The 19633-nt window shown below is 48.8% G+C and overlaps 1 protein-coding gene across 5 annotated transcripts in view; it reads left to right on the forward strand.

Annotated features, from left to right (window-relative positions):
• Nucleotides 1-19633, forward strand: part of OCA2 (OCA2 melanosomal transmembrane protein) — a 155962-nt gene that overhangs the window by 103174 nt on the left and 33155 nt on the right. For all 5 annotated transcript variants that reach the window (XM_068135579.2, XM_068135574.2, XM_078768348.1 and 2 more), the window contains 8 exons: nucleotides 4960-5025; nucleotides 5353-5409; nucleotides 7829-7953; nucleotides 10362-10500; nucleotides 10941-11073; nucleotides 12735-12882; nucleotides 14528-14585; nucleotides 18301-18409. In XM_068135579.2, the coding sequence (XP_067991680.2) occupies nucleotides 4960-5025; nucleotides 5353-5409; nucleotides 7829-7953; nucleotides 10362-10500; nucleotides 10941-11073; nucleotides 12735-12882; nucleotides 14528-14585; nucleotides 18301-18409 (835 nt within the window). The remainder of the gene's footprint in view (nucleotides 1-4959; nucleotides 5026-5352; nucleotides 5410-7828; nucleotides 7954-10361; nucleotides 10501-10940; nucleotides 11074-12734; nucleotides 12883-14527; nucleotides 14586-18300; nucleotides 18410-19633) is intronic.

Here is a 19633-nt window from a genome sequence, read left to right on the forward strand (position 1 = left end):
GAGGGGTAGGCGTGGCCTCATGATATACACCGGGCGCGCAGCCCGGAGCGCGCCAGTGTTACAGTGAGCTCCTGAAATAAAGACGCTTATAAGTTACCGCTTGTCCGCTTCCTCCTTGCTCGCAAGCAGCGCGCGTAACGCCGCGCTTTACTGGTGACCCCCTCGACGTTGGATCTGCCGGAGCGATCCTTCCACACGCGACGCCATTGCCATGGCCAACTTCATCAAACTTCCCGAATTTTGGGAGGCTCAGGCCGAAGTCTGGTTCGTCCAGGCCGAAGCCCAATTTCAGCTTCGGCGCCTCACCGGCGATGACACGCGCTATTGCCACGTCGTCGCCTCCCTCGGGCCCGGCACGGCCGCTCGAGTTGTGTCCGTCCTTCGCCACCCACCGGACGGCCACAAGTACGAGGCACTCAAGCGGCTACTCCTAGCCACGTTCGGCCTCACGGACGACGCACGGGCCGACCGCCTCCTGGATCTCCCCGAGCTCGGTGACACGTGCCCGTCGGTCCGAATGGACCATATGCTGTCACTGTTGGACGACGAAGCCCCCGGTTCTCTATTCCGGGCGCTTTTCCGTCGCCAACTTCCAGCGCAGGTTCGCCTCGCATTGGCCGGGACCGGGCTAACGGAACCCCGAGCATTGGCAGCCGAGGCGGACAAGTACTTCGCCGCTTCGGACACGCGGGCGAGAGTCGGCGTGGCCGTCACGGCCCTCGAGGCTGATGCTGCTGCTGGTGCTGCTGATGCTGCTGGTGCTGCTGGTGCTGCTGATCCACAGCATCAGCTTATACAGCATACGCAGCATGCTGATACGTACCTCGTGACCGCCGCCACGCCCCGCCCACCGCCGCGGCGAAAACCACCACCGCGGGGAAACCCGCCAACTCCACCGGCCTGGCGGAGCAAGCCGCGCTCCTCCAGCTCCACCACCTGGTGCTGGTTCCACGCCAAGTTTGGCCACGAAGCTCGGCAGTGTCATCCGCCATGCTCCTTCAACAGGTCGGGAAACGCCCGGGCTGGCGCTCAATAGTGGCGATGAGCGCCGGCCGTTCGAGCAGCCTGCTGATCATAACGGACACCTTCTCCGGGCGCCGTTACCTGTGCGACACGGGAGCACAGGTGAGTGTCGTTCCCGCCGGCACGTCAGACAAGCATGCCGCGGGTGGGGGCCCCGCGCTGCTTGCCGCGAACGGGACGCCCATCCGTACGTATGGAAAACGCTGCCTCTCTCTGCGGTTCGGAGGGCAGGTTTTCCGATGGACGTTCGTCACCGCCGACGTGCCCATGGCACTGCTTGGCACGGACTTCCTGTGCGCTAATGGGCTCCTGGTCGACGTCAAGCGCAGACGTCTTGTCCAGGCCGAGACGTTCAGCTCGCTCGCTTGTGCGTTGCCCAGCTCAACGAGCGGCTTGCCAAGCGGCTTGCCGAACAGTTCGGTTCCGGCCACGTTGGTCTGTACGCTTCCGGCAGCGGACGCATTCACCCGCCTCCTCGCCGGCTTCCCGGCCCTCACGCGGCCCACCTTCTCGGCGGGGGCCGTCAAGCATGGGGTGGCCCATCACATCCCCACCGTCGGGCCACCGGTCTACGCCCGGGCACGCCGCCTCGAGCCGACGAAGCTGGCCATGGCAAAAGCGGCGTTCGCTACCCTGGAGCGACTCGGCATCGTTCGGCGCTCAGAGAGCGCTTGGGCGTCGCCGCTGCACATCGTGCCGAAGCCCGGCGGGGGATGGCGACCGTGCGGGGACTATCGCCGTCTCAATGACGCCACGACTCCCGACCGCTACCCCGTCCCCCACATTCAGGACTTTTCCGCCCGTTTGGTGGGCATGTCCTTCTTCTCGAAGGTGGACCTCATACGCGGCTACCATCAGGTCCCCATCAGGCCGGAGGACGTCCCGAAGACGGCGGTCATCACGCCATTCGGACTCTTCGAGTTCCTGCGCATGCCCTTCGGTCTGAAGAATGCGGCTCAGGCGTTCCAGCGACTGATGGACAGCGTCCTGCGTGACTTGGATTTTGTCTACGTCTACCTGGACGATATCCTCGTCGCCAGCGCGTCCCGCGAAGAGCACCTACGCCACCTCCGCACGCTCTTCGAACGCCTGGGCCAGCATGGCCTGATTGTGAACCCCGCAAAGTGCCGGTTCGGCGCCACCATAATCGATTTTCTGGGGCACCGTGTCACCAGGCACGGAGCCGTCCCCCTGCCGGCCAAGGTGGAGGCGGTGAAGGGGTTTCCGCGCCCCCGCACGATCAGAGGGCTGCAGGAGTTCCTGGGCATGGTGAACTTTTACCATCGGTTCCTGCCCTGTATCGCCCAGCTCCTGCGCCCCCTGCACGAAGCTCTCCGAGGTAAGCCGGGCAAAGGCGACGTTACCTGGACCGAGCAGATGGACACGGCGTTCACGGGCGCGAAGCTCGCCTTGGCTAACGCCACCATGCTCGCGCACCCGGCGCCCGATGCACCGATCGCCCTCACCACCGATGCCTCGGACTACGCGGTGGGCGCGGTGCACGAGCAATGGGTGCGTGGAGCTTGGCAACCGCTGGCGTTCTTTAGCCGGCAGCTTCGCCCGCCCGAACGCCGTTACAGTACCTTCGACCGCGAGTTGCTCGGGCTTCACTTGGCGGTCAGGCACTTCCGCCATCTGCTCGAGGGCCGTGCGTTCACTGCCTTCGTCGACCACAAGCCGCTGATCTTCGCGATGGGCAAGGTCACCGAGCCGTGGTCGGCCCGGCAGCAGCGTCACCTCTCGGCCGTGTCCGAGTACACGACGGACATCCAGCACGTCGCGGGGAAGGACAACCCGGTGGCGGATTGCCTTTCCCGGGCCGTCGCCCACGCAGTCCACCTCGGCATCGACTATGCCCGGATGGCAGCGGACCAGGCCGCTGACCCCGACGTCCAGGCCTTGCGGACCGCCGTCACGGGCCTCCGCGTCACCGAGGTGGCGTTCGACGGCGCGGGCACGGCCCTCTTGTGCGACGTCTCCCTCGGGCGTCCTCGCCCCATCGTGCCCGCGGGCTGGCAGTGCCAGGTGTTTGACGCCATCCACGGCCTGTCCCACCCGGGCGCGAGGGCCTCCCAAAGGCTGATCGCCGACAAGTTCGTCTGGCATGGCCTCCGGAAGGCCGTCCGCGGCTGGGCCAGGACGTGCCTCGCGTGCCAGCGCGCCAAGGTGCACCGGCACACCCAGGCCCTGTTGGCCCCGTTCACGGTGCCGGAACGCCGGTTTGACCACGTCCACGTGGACCTGGTGGGACCTCTGCCCCCCTCACGGGGTTTCACCTACGTCCTCACCATGGTGGACCGCACCACCCAGTGGCCGGAGGCCGTGCCCTTGGCGTCGACAACGGCGGCCGATGTCGCGCAGGTTTTCATCGCCACCTGGGTCGCCCGGTTCGGCGCCCCCTCAGACATCTCGTCCGACCGCGGCCCCCAGTTCACCTCGGAGCTCTGGGGGGCGGTCGCGCAGGGGCTCGGGGTCCGGCTGCACCGAACCACGGCCTACCACCCCCAGGCTAACGGCCTGTGTGAGCGATTTCACCGCTCATTGAAGGCCGCGCTCCGGGCCACCCTCCGCGACGGCGGCTGGGTCGACAGGCTCCCCTGGGTCCTGCTGGGCGTCCGGACGGCGCCCAAGGAGGACCTGCGCGCATCCGCGGCGGAGTTGGTCTTCGGGCAACCGCTGCGGGTGCCGGGCGAGTTCCTCCCCGACTCCACGGCACCATGGTCCGCGGCACAGCAGCGCTCCGCTCTGCAAGAGACCGCCCAGAGGTTCGCCCCGGTGCCAACGGCATGCCACGGGCACCCACCGACGCACGTCGCCCCGGAGCTTCGCACGGCGGAGTACGTCTTCGTCCGCCAAGATGCCCACCGGACACCACTGCGGCCCCCGTACGACGGGCCTTTCCGCGTGCTGGAGGCCGGGGCGAAGCACTTCACCCTGGACATCGGCGGTACTCCTGACCGCGTTTCGGTAGACCGCCTCAAGCCGGCCCACCTCGACGTGGACCATCCACCGCCAGTGGCCCGACCCCCACGTCGGGGCCGCCCCCCTGTGGGCGGACCCCCGGCACCGCCCAGCCCCGCCGCCACGCCGCCCCCGGTCCTGCACCCATCCCAGGGGCAGCCAGGGGCATCCCACCTGGCATCCCTGCACCCCGGACGCCGCCGATCGCCAGGGGGCGCTTCAGCCGGGTCATTCGTCCGCCCCGCAAACTGGCCCTCCAGGTGCGCGGGAATTCTGGGGGGGCGCGTGTGGAGGACACAAAAGCCCACTGGCGTGGTGACATCATTTCGCGCACCAAGTGGGCGGTGGCCACGCCCGAGGGGTAGGCGTGGCCTCATGATATACACCGGGCGCGCAGCCCGGAGCGCGCCAGTGTTACAGTGAGCTCCTGAAATAAAGACGCTTATAAGTTACCGCTTGTCCGCTTCCTCCTTGCTCGCAAGCAGCGCGCGTAACGCCGCGCTTTAATATCACATTTAAATCTGTTGCTATCCACCTATACATGCTATATGAAGGAATATTTGTGGAAACATGTAAGTTACCTCTCTTTTTTTTTTAACTCCATTGGAATGCTGGTCGAGTTCATCCTGATTATATCCCGTTTCACATTAAATGTAGAAAGCAATTTTTTAGACATCATAGCTTTAGAAGGGCAATTTCTCAATAAATGAACGTGACCAAAATAATTCCTTGTTTTTTTCCAAAATAATTCCAAACTTGCTTTGGTTTTTTTTCATGGTTTTTTTTTTTGTACTCATAGAAGAAAGAAGGAGAGGTAAGGAAGCGTGATAGGAGTTGGAGAGAAGGGAAAATAAGTCTCAGGAGAGATGAGAGAGGAAAGGATTGTTGGGGATGGGGGGAAGAGGGTAATAAGGGATGGGGGTCAAATATTTCCTGCTGTTGTATATGACATTAATATATGGCTTTTTGTTGCAGAAACCAAGCCTGACATCTGTGATCGGGTGGGTGGACTGGGAGACATTGGCCCTCCTCTTTGGCATGGTGAGGACGGTCCACGTACCTAACATTGAGCATTTCCAAGGTGACATGTGTGAGGTTATTATTATATTTTAGTATGTGGTTCAGATTCAGTTGAGAACTAAGATGAAGCCTTAAGGCCCAAAAAGGATGCTCCATATTGGTTGTTAGTTTCAGCTTTTATACATTGGATAAATTGCAATCTTGTCTTATGGTGTTTCATACGAGTTGTGCCATCTTTAAACAATAAGGGGTGGTTGAAGCACTCCACAACCCTTGAATCATTTGAACCAATTAATAAATATAAACAACCCCCTCCTGCTCCCACTCCCTTCACTTCCCCAATTTTAGATGATCATGGTCGCAGTCTTTTCAGAAACTGGATTCTTTGAATGGTGTGCGGTCATGGTGAGTTGGACACGAGAGCACATTAAGGGGAAAACATGAATATTAGTAGGTAATGGAATTCTTTTTTGAGTAGAATTGCCAAACTCAAACGAATCATCATTATTTTGTTTGTAGCCTCTGGCTGCTGGTTTGCATCGATGCTGGGAGCATGGCTGTGTCGCTGCTGCAGTGCCTCCTGCTGGTTGGGGCAGGAATTTGTGATTTGGCCATGAGCGAAAGCTCACCTACCCTTCACGAAGGACACTAACGTACCTGGACGCATGGGATCTTTAACGTCCACCAACCCATGCTGGCAGACGGGACTCCTAGTTTAACGTCCATCCGAGGGACGGCACACACATTGATGAATTGCCCTACCTGTGAAACACCAAATTGATAGTTTATAACTGGGTCGGGATTCAAACCCAGGCTCGATCCTCTTCTGGTGAAACTGCCAAAATCAAGACTCTCTGCTCACCTTCACTCTTTCATTCCTCTTTTCTCCCGCCTCTGGAACAAACTCCCTCACTCTCTCCAATCCCACTCTTCCCTCCAGGTCTTTAAAACAGCTGTTCACCACCATCTCTTATCTTCCCCCATCCAAAACCTTGATCTTTTCTACCCCCGCTAATTCACCCCAGATCCACTTTTCTGAAATACCGACTTCTTTCCTGGAAGTCCTAGCAGTGTCCATGTGTTTTTTTTTTTAACCTCTCCCATCTCCCTTCCTACGCCTCCCCAACCCCCTTCCCATGCCTCCTCCCCCCAAGCCCTCTACCTCCCACAGATCTCCCGATGTCCCTGCTCTCAAATGTTGTGTTTGTGTGCTTCCCTCTCTCTCCCCATCTTGTCTCCCGCTCCCTTTATTTCGTCTTATGTGTCGGTTTTTTTTTTTGTCATTAATGTTAGCTCTTACATGAGCCTCGATCTTGTACACACAAAAAACAAAAAGAAGACAGCTTAGAAGCGAGTGTGCGTACCTGCAGGTCATCGTGTCAGCCCACTCAAACTAGTGAGCACATATCATGATCTTCTTTTGGAGTAATTTGTTGCTTGCTTGGCTGAGTACCAGTCACTGTGGTGCGTGTGGGATACCATATGTGGAAACGAGCATGACGTATATATACAGTGCATTTTTATTCATCCAATGCAGTATATTCATCATAGAGAATAAGCTTTGAGCTTTGGGACTTGTCTTTAATATCACAATGACCTATTATTATCATCATCCTTCATAATCATTACCGCCGCCAAAGAAGGTTGATGGAGATTAGGTTTTCGCCCCTGTCTGTTTGTCTGATTGTCTGTCTGTCTGTGAGCACGATTCTCAAAAAGTTATGGATGGATTCGAATGAAATTAGTGGACAGGTTGGGTGTGTGACGTGGACCAATTTATTCGATTGTGTTGAAGATCCGGATACAATAATTTTTTTGTCATTTTTACCTCCACCACCTCAAGTGGACGTAGGTTGTTTCACCCCTGTCTGTTTATCTGTCTGTATGTCTGTCTGTGAGCAGGATATGTCAAAAGGTTATCGATGAATTCGGATGACATTTGGTGGACAGGTTGGGTGTGTGACAAGGACGAATTGATTAGATTTTGGTGAAGATCAGAATCTCGAGCCAATATTTTTTTTTCATTCTCTCAGTGATTTTTCACTATGGAGAGATGGGGCCAAAAACGGTATATAGCGTGATACTTCAAAAAGTTGTGGACGGATTATGACAAAACTTGGTGGATGAGTTGTGTAGGTGACAATAACAAGCCGATTAGCTTGTGGTTCAGGCCCGGATCCAGATCCGGTCTGTCAGTGGGATACAAAACGTAAACTCTCCAACATGGTGGAGATATGCTCAGCTCTCCACCAAGTGCCATTCTAGTTCTTTATTCATTCGGCATGTTCATTCATTCATTGTTGGAGACTCTTTGACATTCACCCTGAAATCTTAATAGTCACGCTATTTAGTTTTGATATTCTGTTTATTTGTAGTGGGCTTTTTATAGTCAGAGGAAGCCACGCCCCTTGGCACGCCCCGCTGCCACGCCCCTTGGCATGTCCCGCTGCCACGCCCCTTGGCACGCCCCACTGCCACGCCCCTTGGGCACGCCCCGCTGCCACGCCCCTTGGCACGTCCCGCTGCCACGCCCCTTGGCACGCCCCACTGCCACGCCCCTTGGGCACGCCCCTAGTCTAAATCTGATGCGCCCATGTTTTTTGTCGTGAAATGTTACCCCCCTTGAAACCTCTCTTCCTTCTCCAAGTCATTTCCTTAGGCTGACCATGAGGCACAACCGAACAAACAGACGTTCACAAATAAGGTCATACATAGATTACAGCCAGATTAAAATGTGCTAATTACAAAGAAATTACTGTTTTTGTTGGGTTTTTTTCTTCTTCAAAAATGCCCTGCAATTAATGATTTTCTTGTTCTGTTGCAGGCGTGCCGGTTGTCAAAAGGACGTGTCTGGACAATGATTATTATTTTGTGCTTATTTGCGGCAATATTTTCAGCATTTCTCGACAATGTTACGACGATGTTACTATTCACACCGGTCACGATCAGGTAGGTGCATCTGTCTGTTAAAATGTTTCTTTTGTTGGGGCAGCTTATTGAAAATTATATTAGTAGGGAAATGTGAATTGTGGTGGAAAGAGACTGATACCCTTTTCTGGTGATGTACGCTACAATGATTGTCCCCCGTCACTCAGCGGAGCGAAAGGGGGACTATGGCTTTCCCCTCCGTCCGTGTGTCCGTCCGTCCGGGCGTGTGTGCGTGCGTGCGGCGTGCGTGCGTGCGGGCGTGCATGCGTAAGCGAAGGACCGCATTCGAATTTGGTGTGTGGGTGCAACCCACGTCAAAATCCAAGATGGCCGCCGCCATGTATGTCTGATGCCATGTATGTCTGAACCTTGTAACCTGCATATCGTGAAAAATAAGCGAAGTACCAACTTCTAATTTGGTGTGTGGGTGTATCTAGGCACACGGAAGAACGCTGTTTAAAATCGGGTCGCCACGTCAAAATCCAAGATGGCCGCCGCCATGTATGTCTGAAACTTGTGAGATGAATATCTTGAAAAATAAGCAAAGTACCAACTTCTAATTTGGTGTGTGCGTGTATCTCGGCATAAGGAAGAACGCTATTGAAAATTGGGTCGCCACGTCAAAATCCAAGATGGCCGCCGCCATGTATGTCTGATGCCATGTATGTCTGAACCTTGTAACCTGCATATCTTGAAAAATAAGCGAAGTACCAACTTCTAATCTGGCGTGTGGGTGTATCTAGGCACACGGAAGAACGCTGTTTAAAATCGGGTCGCCACGTCAAAATCCAAGATGGCCGCCACGATGTATGTCCGACACTTGTGAGATGAATATCTTGACAAATAAGCAAAGTACCAACTTCCAATTTGGTGTGTGGGTGTATCTCGCCATAAGGAAGAACGCTATTGAAAATTGGATCGCCACGTCAAAATCCAAGATGGCCGCCACCATATATATGTCTGACCCTTGTGAGCGAAATATCTTGAAAAATAAGCGAAGTACCAACTTCTAATCTGGTGTGTGGGTGTATCTAGGCACATGGAAGAACGCTGTTTAAAATTGGGTCGACACGTCAAAATCCAAGATAGCCGCCGCCATGTATGTCTGAATCTTGTGAGAAGAATATCTTGAAAGATAAGCGAAGTACCAACTTCTAATTTGGTGTGTGGGTGTATCTCGGCATAAGGAAGACCACGATTGTAAAGTGGGTCGCCACGTCAAAATCCAGGATGGCCGCCATCATATATATGTCTGAACCTTGTGAGCGAAATATCTTGAAAAATAAGCGAAGTACCTTCTGGTGTGTGGGTGTATCTCGGCATAAGGAAGAACGCTATTGAAAATTGGGTCGCCACGTCAAAATCCAAGATGGCCACCTCCATGTTTGTCTGACCCTTGTGAGCGAAATATCATATCATAGCATGTTTTCTGCGTGTTCCACTTTGTCAACTCACATCACTACCCCGACGGGGAACCTAGGCATAACACATGTTATTCTCTGAAATCGATATTATTACCTCTGCCACCAAAGGTGGATGGAGGTTATGTTTTTACCCCTGTCTGTTTGTCTATCCGTTTGTCTGTGAACAAAATATCTCAAAACGTTGTGGACGGATTCGGACGAAATCTCTGCCAAATGATTAGATTTTGGTGAAGATCCGGATTCGGATCCGGCTACTAGAATTTTAAAGTGATTCTTCACCATTGGGAGGTCGGGCCAAAAACGATACATAGCAGGATATCTCAAAAAGTTGTGGACGGATTTGGACGAAACTTGCTGAAGAGGTTGTGTGTGTGACAAGGACGATTCGATTCGATTTTAGTGAATATCTGAATATGGATTCGGATATGAGAATTATTTAATTTTTAAGTGATTCTTCACCATTGGGAGACAGGGCCAAAAAACGATACATAGCAGGATATCTCAAAAAGTTGTGAACGGATTTGGACAACACCTGTTGGACAGGTTGTGTGTGTGACAAGGACGATTCGATTCGATTTTGGTGAAGATCCGGATCCGGATACAGCTCGTATAATTTTTTCAGTGATTCTTCACCATTGAGTGATATGGCCAACCAGGTGGAGGTATGCTCTCTACTGAGTACCGTTCTAGTTTGTATGGTAGCGAAAGTTACCCATTATCAAAGATATTTGTTGTCTCACTGCATAATCGACTTGGGTGTAGTTTGGACTTGTCTGGTTCTGAAACACCAGCCTGGATGGGTCGATTGGGCAAGCTCCTAGGCCATCGTGCTAGCCAAATTCCTCCATATTTTGCCTGCATAATAACAGAGCATTTCTTGGATGAAAACACTCACCTTTCTCAGTAAGCAGACAGTCCACTGGTGAGATGGTCAAGACAGATTGAATCTTTGCTTTACGAATGCATATTGTGCTCTGGTTGCGAACGTATTTTGTGTTCTGGTAGACTTTGTGAAGTGCTCAACCTGGAGCCCAGATACATCCTAATTGCGGAAGTTCTGTTCACAAACATTGGTGGAGCTGCCACAGCCGTGGGAGATCCTCCGAATGTGATCATCGTGTCAAACAGGCATCTCAAGCGACGGGTATTGAAAGTGCAACATCGCAATTAACATGCGGCTGCCTATGTTGTTGTTTATACTGTCTGTGCTGCTTATCATCAGATAAACTCCCACAAATTCAGCTGAGATTCCAAAAAAAGGTATTTTATAGCATACCGAGCAGGTGTACCCGGCGTTGCCTGGTGATGTTCTACACACACATACACACAGCCAAATGGCTTTGTTATGGGATAGATAAGGTGTGTCGTTTAATTTGAGTATTGGTCCCTGGTCTGTCTGACCTGTATGCAAATTAGTTTGTCACATGACCACAAAAATTTGCATCTATTTAGAGTAAGGCATTTCAATTCCGTTTTCCTTTTAAATAAATATAATATGAACTTTGAGAGTGTTTCTTTTCTGCCATTGAAGTATTGTGCCTTAATTTGGTTGTTGTTGTTGTTGTTGTTATCATTGTGAAACAGGGAATAGACTTTGCCGGGTTCACGCTGCACATGTCAGTTGGGGTGGCGGCCGTTTTACTGGTGGCCATTCCCTTTTTGCGTCTTCTTCTTCGAAAAACAAATGTCTACAATAGAGAACCTTCTTCCATTGTCGGTAAGTTTGGGGTTAGAACAACGACTCGGAGCTTTATTAGCATCTTTGTTTGACTAACTTTGCTGTACGAGTATTCAACCAAATAGACAGCATCAGCTCACGTGTCCTAAAAACCTGCTCTGCTGCTCTTGCACATCTTCTTTCTGCCTTTTCACCCTATCATTTGCCCTGGGTCCTCTTCCATGTGCTTGGAAATCAGCCAACATCACTGCATTTCAAAAAAACCGATCCCCTTTGCTACAGACCTATCACCTTACACTTCCAATCACCGGCAACGTCATGGAATTCATCATCGCAGTTGATGATAAATCCTTCCTTTTCTCTAACTACCTCATCTCATATAACCAACTTGGTTTCACACCAGGTCACTCCACCTTGGACATGCTGCTTCTACTCTCCCAACAATGGACAGAAGCCCTCAATGTCAGACATGTGATCAGGGACGTCTATCTGGACATATCTGGTGCTTCCCAAACAGTTGAGCCTTCCACCTTGCTCTCCAAACACTCCATATGGCATCCAAGGCCAACTCCACACACTGTTTATACTGACTTCCTGTACTCTCCGAGCCAATGTGTGGCTCTCATCGGAATCCTTTCACCTACTCTTCGTCAAAGCTGGAGTTCCTCAAGGCACCAAACTTCTGGGTCTCACTATCAGCCATGATCTTTCTTGGGCAAACCACATTTCAACGTTGGCCTCCAAAGCCAGCTGCCGAATGGGCATCCAACGTTGTAAAAAAAAATAAAAATCTTTATTTGACTCACCTGAACTCCTATCCACCTCCAAGGCCTCAATCTGGAGATCGATGGAGTTGTGCTCTCCCCTCGGGGTTGGCTCTCCTGCCTCACACACTCCGCTTGATGTGGAAACCAAGGCCTTCAAGATCATTGGAATATCCCGCAATGAAGCTTTGTCTATGGGCCTATCACTTTCACATCACAGACAGCTCGGTGGTCTCTGCTCACGTTTTGTCGGGAAGCAAATTCAGGTTCATTGGTCGCCTCCGTTCATTCTGTTTTTCCTGCCCCGCCCCTCTCCACCAGTTAAAGAAACTTTCACATTCTCTTCAAACTCCTTCTTCCCCTCCAAGTTTTCAAGACAACTGTTCACCACCATCTCAGATCATCCTCCATCTAAAACCATGATCTTTTCAAACCTCAATAACCCCCTCCTTCCCAAGCTCACCTCATCTGCTTTACAGAATCCTTGCTCCCACACTTCCTTCGAAATTCCAGCTTTTTCTTCCTGAAAGTGTCCTTCTGTATCAATTTGTCCACTGCATGCATCCTCTCCCGCCCCCCATTGCCCCCCACACCTATTGTTTGTCCAAGTTTGCCTCTGTCTTTGCATTCAACTCTGCTGTTGGTGTTTCCCCCTTTCTCTCTACTGTCCCTTTTGTTCTGTTTCATCCGGATCCGTTGAGTGTACTAGGTCTTCCACGTGCCTCATGTCTGTACAAAAACAGAGCTGGATTACTTCACTCATGATTATGGTTCTTGAAAGAGTATCCCTCCGAGTTTAGCCTGACAATAAAATGGCTGTGATGAAAGATTTGTGGATAACAAACGGCCATGTTTAAGTCAAACAATTGCCATTTAATGCGAGTCCTGTATTCAGCACGTGATTTATTTTTTTTTTTTTTTTTTGTAACTTCACAGAATTGAGGCACGAAATTCAGGTTTGGAAGATGGCGGCTCAGAAAATTAGTCCAGCCAGCCGCGAGGAAACGACCGTGAAATGTTTGCTCGTCCAGAAGGTTCTGAGCCTCGAGCACCTGCTTCAGAACAGTCTCAAGTTGTACGAAAGGTTGTTTAATCACATCACATTGCTTTGTTGTGTCCATCAGCATTGTGTGAAGTCACCCCGAAGTTATGTTGAAGGATAGTTGTGCAGCACATTCTTTTTGTCATATATGAAACCTTCACTCTCATGTTGAAAAGGTCAAAGCTGACAGAATGGCCTGGAGGTACACATACTCTCCTCCAAGCTGCCGACCCTGGGTTACAATTCCTACCAAAGGGTGATTCATCGGTGCGTGCGCCATCCCTTGGATGGACGTTAAACTGGGCGTCCCATCTGCTAGCATTCGTTGGTAGACATTAAAGCTTCCACGGTGTCCTTCGCGAAGAGTAGGCAAGCTATCGCCGGCACCCTGAGCAAATTAAATATTCCTGCCCTAACCAGCAGAGGGCAACGCATCAGCGGTAATACCTCGTAGCCATGTGTTGTGAAGAAGAAGTCTAGAGCCATTTTCAGTTCAACATAATGTCAAGGATATAAATTCGTATATGGTATATAAATATGGTATATATGATATATAAATATGGTATATATGGTATATAAATTGGTATGTGGTGTATAAATATGGTATATATAGTATATAAATATGGTATATAAATTGGTATATGGTATATAAATATGGTATATATGGTATATAAATTGGTATATGGTATATAAATTGGTATGTGGTGTATAAATATGGTATATATAGTATATAAATATGGTATATAAATTGGTATATAAATATGGTATATAAATTGGTATATGGTATATAAATATGGTATATATGGTATATAAATATGGTATATATGGTATATAAATTGGTATATGGTATATGAGTATGGTATATATGGTATATAAATTGGTATATGGAATATAAATATGGTATATATGGTATATAAATTGGTATATGGTATATGAGTATGGTATATATGGTATATAAATTGGTATATGGTATATGAGTATGGTATATATGGTATATAAATATGGTATATATGGTATATAAATTGGTATATGGTATATGAGTATGGTATATATGGTATATAAATTGGTATATGGAATATAAATATGGTATATATGGTTTATAAATTGGTATATTGTATATAAATATGGTATATAAATATGGTATATATGGTTTATAAATTGGTATATGGTATATAAATATGGTATATATGGTTTATAAATATTGGTATATGGTATATAAATATGCTATATATGGTATATAAATTGGTATATGGTATATAAATATGGTATATAAATTGGTATATGGTATATAAATATGGTATATAAATTGGTATATGGTATATAAATATGGTATATAAATTGGTATATGGCATATAAATATGGTATATATGGTATATAAATTGATATACACGGTCAAGGTATATGTCTGCATGAAAGTCAAAAATTAACTAGAATGGCACTTGGTAGAGAGCATACCTCGGCCAGGCTGAACAGTTTACGTTTTGTATCCACCGATAGGTCAGATCTCGATTCGGATCTTCACCAAAATCTCATCGATTCATCCTTGTCACACACCCTCCTGGAAATGATACAAAATTAATTGTTCATTCAAAATACATCGTAACGAGTGCTGCATCGGCCAGTACTCTCCGTGCCTCTCGAATGCAGCCGGGAAACAATGCATTGTTGCTTTTTTCCCCACGAACAGGCAATTGTCCCAGGAAGCACCCAACTGGCAAGCAAGTATCCAGGAGCTGCAAAAGAGGGTAATCTTTACACACATTCAACACAATGTAAACTCCTCTGTACAAACGTGTGTGGATTATTAATCGAAGGTCTATTCATTCATAAAAGTTAGACTCGTTGCTTATCAGTATCACCGAGGCCTTTCGTGATGTCATACTTGTTCTTAGGCCGTGTGCTATTTTTAGTAGGTAATGCATGTAAGATTGCTCCAAGCCTTTAAGGTACCTGTTCGGCAGGCTTGGTCTTTGATTAAAACTGGTTAGGGTAATAATTTGGCATTTGGCTACTTTGAAAGACACTGTGCAGGGATCTTCACCGTCCAGCAGTAATCGATGCTCGCAGACGGGGCCCGAGGTTAGCATCTGCGCACCTTCTGATACAACACCGTGACTGCAAAGCACCAATCTGACAGTTTATACTTGGGTCGAAAATGAAAGACAGACTCAACAGCTCCAAGGCGAGCGCACTGTCTCTTCACCATCCTGTCAGGCATATTTACCTGCGCCACCAAAGGTGATAGAGGTCATGTTTTGTCCGTCTGTCTGTTTGTTTATTTGTTTGTGAACAAAATATCTCAAAAAGTTGTGGACGGATTCGGACAAAATTTAGCAGAGATGTATCGTATGTGACAAGGACGAAATTATTATATTTTGGTGAAGATTCGGATACGGCTAGTATAATTTTTAAGTGATTCTTCACCATTGGGAGACAGGGCCAAAATCTATACATAGCAGGATATCTCAAAAGGTTATGGACGGATTTGGACGAAACCTGGTGGACCGGTTGTGTATGTGACAAGGAAGAATCTAATCCATTTTGGTGAATATCTGAATGTGGATTCGGATATGAGAAATATTTACTTATTAAGTGATTCTTCACCATTGAGAAATAGGGCCAAAAACGATACATTGCAGGATATCTCAAAAGGTTATGGACGGATTTGGACGAAATTTGGTGGACCGGTTGTGTATGTGACAAGGAAGAATCGATTCCATTTTGGTGAAGATCTAAATATTGATTCGGATATGAGAATTATTTAATTATTAAGTGATTCTTCACCATTGAGACATAGAGCCAAAAATGATACATAGCAGGATATCTCAGAAAGTTATGGACGGATTTGGACGAAACCTGGTGGACCGGTTGTGTATGTGACAAGGAAGAATCCATTCCATTTTGGTGAAGATCTGAATATGGATTCGGATATGAGAAATATTTAATTATTAAGTGATTCTTCACCATTGAGAAATAGGGCCAAAAATGATACATTGCAGGATATCTCAAAAAGTTATGGACGGATTTGGACGAAACTTGGTGGACGGGTTGTGTGTGTGACAAGGAAGAATTTATTCAATTTTGGTGGAGATTTGGATCCAGATCCGGCTAGTAGAATTTTTAAAGTGATTCTTCACCATGGAGTGATATGGCCAACCAGGTGGAGGTATGCTCTCTCCTGAGTGCCGTTCTAGTTCATAATGTCATACCACTGCGTCTTTATCAACATTGATTGTGTTAGGTAAATCAATTATAATATTAATTGCTCAGAACATTTGTGGGTCCCTAATTGGCAAGGAAACACAATTTATGTCATTTGCATTTTACAGCTTTACTTTGCTGGGGACTTTACTTTGCTGTGTCGAATACTGGGCCTGTTGACTTAGTGTATCACTTGTGACGTATCATTGAAATAAATGCAGGTTTGCACTGGCGGCTGCCCGCTCATCCATCAATTTTAAAACCTTGGGTTTTGTGACAGAGTCCTCTGGTCAAGACATGGCTACCTTCAAATAGTTTGCTGTGAAGTTCAGTCGGTTCCGTTTTTCTGCCTAATTGTGTATTTTTATTGTCCCCTGCCCCTATGACGAGGTCAGAGACGGGAGACATTGAAAAGAGCTCCGTCTGACCGATCATCCGTCTATGCACAATTGTGTACGCGATATTTCAAAAAACGTTGAGCATTCAGCTTTCATATGGCAGATACATATTCCTCATGACATGATCTCAACCTGATTAGCTCACAGCTGTGATTGCCTGAATTATGTTGCCATGGGAACCATCTCGGTAACTTGGCTTGTGTACGTGCCATTTCAAATACCGTTCAAGATTTAGCTTTCATATTGCAGATGCCTATTCCTCATACCACCCAAAAGGCGGGGGACCTAGAGTATCAGCTCCTTGTTTACGAAGGACTTGTGATGAAAAACGTTAGTTAAAAAAAAAAAGTGACGCTGCGGATAAAAGAAAAGGCTCACTGCTTCACTATGAAACCCAGGACTTTTCAAACACCTCTCCAGTACGGATGTGAAGTGGAAAACTCTACCACGATCTGGTGCAGTAATTTGCAGTTGTTGAAATTCTAGTTTAGTTTCACTTTATGCAATGAAGTGAATTCTCAGCTAAAGCCCCAGTCATACCAGATTTGAGTGGCCACGAATCGCCCCGATCACCCCCGATCTGGCGATTCCCCACACCAACACGACTTTTCGGCAAGATCGGCTGTAAATTTTCCCACAGTCATACCAAAACACCCCTGCCACGACTCCCGTACGATCGCGCCGTGACCGCCGCGCCGACAAAGCCCGATCCGCCAAGTGCGCGGCAAGATCTCCACAAGTCCTAGCCCGTGCCCACACGTCTTCGCCCCGATCCGCCCCGATCCACCCCGATCCGCCCCGATCCCACTACGACCGCACTACGACGGCACTACGACCTCACTACGACCGCAGTACGCACGCGTACGTGCCCACCCGTCCGAGCCCGACTGCGCGGCGGCCGTCCTTGCCCTATATAAGAACGGCCAAGAATCGCGCCGACCTAACTACGATCTTAAAATTCAGACGACGCTAATTCACGTTATTTTTGTATGTCGTTTATATAAATCATCAACTCCAAGCCTTCCAATGATGCCGCCAGCCAGGAAGAGGGGGAGGGGATCCAGGAAGACGTGCACAATCACGCGGCCGCCGTGACCAGCTTGGATGTGATCGATGTGACCAGCTTGGAATCAGGAGATGAAATGATTTCGCCTCCGGGGATCGCCTATATATACCCGGTCTTGTGACAGGTCGTACTGGCGCCTACTGGTGCTTACTGCATGCTTACGGCAGTCTTGGCGGAGTCTTGTTAATTCGTGAGAGATCGGCAATGATCGTGAGTCGTCGTACTGCTGCGTGAACGTGGTCGGGACGGATCGGGGCAATTCTTGGAAGATCGTGATGGCAGTCGTACGGCGTCCATGTGAGGACGTACGGCGGTCGTATCAGTGCTTGCTGGATGCGGAGCGAATCATGGCAGCCAAGTTTCCCGACCGCCGCAAGACACTCCACGACCATTTTCCCGATGCCCACACGCGCCCGTACGACACCCTCCAGACAGCAGCAAGAGTTTGAAAAACGCCACGAATCGCCACGATTATTTTGAACAGTTCAAAATTGTCGGGGCGGCTTCCCGTCTCGACCCGAACTGCCAAGTACACCCCCGATCATCCAGGAATCGCCAGGACCCCAATACGATCTGGCCAAGAATGTCGCCCCGATCTTAGGTCGTGGCAATTCGTGGCCTGAAAATGGCCGGTATGACTGGGGCTTAACAGTCTGAGCTTTTGCTTTTTAAATGGGCAAAGCTGTTCTACTGCTTCAGGTATACAGTATCTCGCATTATTAGAAACTCGACTAGATTCATGAAATTTTTTGATATGAAAATGAGGTTCTTCACAAATTTGTACTTTTCTTTCAGCATCAAATCACCGACAAGTTTCTGCTGGCCAAATGTTTCTTCGTCATCGCCTCCGTCACTGCTGTGTTTTTTCTGAGTCCTTTCTTTCCCGGAGTGCACCTCGATTTGGGTAACAACTCACTTGCTTACTTCATCTTTGTAGCAATCATTTATTTATTGGCAGACGTTAAAACAGAGTGAATGGGTGGAGATTTGTACGTGTCTGTTTTTTGTCTGCAAAATCAAGGTTCATGAAAAGGCGAGGAGACTGACAACGTACTGACAGCTCGGCTAACAGACAAAGGAAAGAAAGAATAGGCAGAGAGAGGGGAAGAAACAAGCAAGAACCTGCAAGTAAGAAGGTTGGGTTAGGTAGGGTTCATGAGCGTGGAAAAAGCTCATGGGTAGGGATGGAAGATCACATGAGGTGTGGGTGGACCGTTTGCTTGAAGCTGAGTGGAACAGTCCCTAAAAGACAGATACACAGAAAAAAAGAGTGGAGGTCGGTGGAAAGCCTGGATGCTGGGAGTTTAACCAGGATTGATTTCTTGAAAGCATGTGTGCATCCCGGAGGCTCTGATGTCAGAGAGCCGAGGGAGCTAGACAGGTTGTTAAAAAATGGAGATGCCACCGACTTGTCTGCATTGTTTTGACTTCATCGAGAGAAATGTCAATAATGTTGAGAGCATGAGGTGCCACAAATGAGAGAATGGGAGAGGGACAGAGAAAGAGAGAGAGGGAGATCGATAGATTATATGGTTCCCCAGCCCAAGGAAGAGCCGCACTCCATTGCACTACAGACAAAGGCCTTATTGGCTGGAATAGTTCTAATTTTCCAAGAAATCACTTGGAACAAATGAGGATTTCCAGTCTGAATATGCCGTTGGAGGCCAGATTTGCCACACGGGTGGTCTATGAGAGGTCATAGCTGATGGCGAGTCAAGAGACTGAAGCTCTTATAATCGTTGGAAGACTATGGTTGCTTCAGAGGTCGCCCACATCCAGCTGTCATGACGACAGTTAAAATCAACACCGATGAGGAACATAGAGTTGAGATGGATGGTTACAAGTTGATTCATGTTAACATAAACAGAGGTACATACAGTTATTAGCTCCTTCCACCCTGCAGTCCCCCCTCCTTCCACTATGTTCTTGTTGTTCTGGTATGTTGTGGTCCATTCTGTTCTCCAGCTCTTCCAACTTAAATCAACAATTCCCACAAAGATGTTTCACCTTTCCTGACCAAAAGATTCAGCTATGCACAGACACAAATTGATTCACAAAGACGGAAGAAAGATAAATCATTGTGAGATATGTTGGTTTGCAACTGAGGCACGGTTAGAAATCTGACGTT

Source organism: Myxine glutinosa, chromosome 14 (assembly GCF_964187855.1).
Source record: "Myxine glutinosa chromosome 14, kmMyxGlut1.1, whole genome shotgun sequence".
Lineage (NCBI taxonomy): Eukaryota > Metazoa > Chordata > Myxini > Myxiniformes > Myxinidae > Myxine > Myxine glutinosa.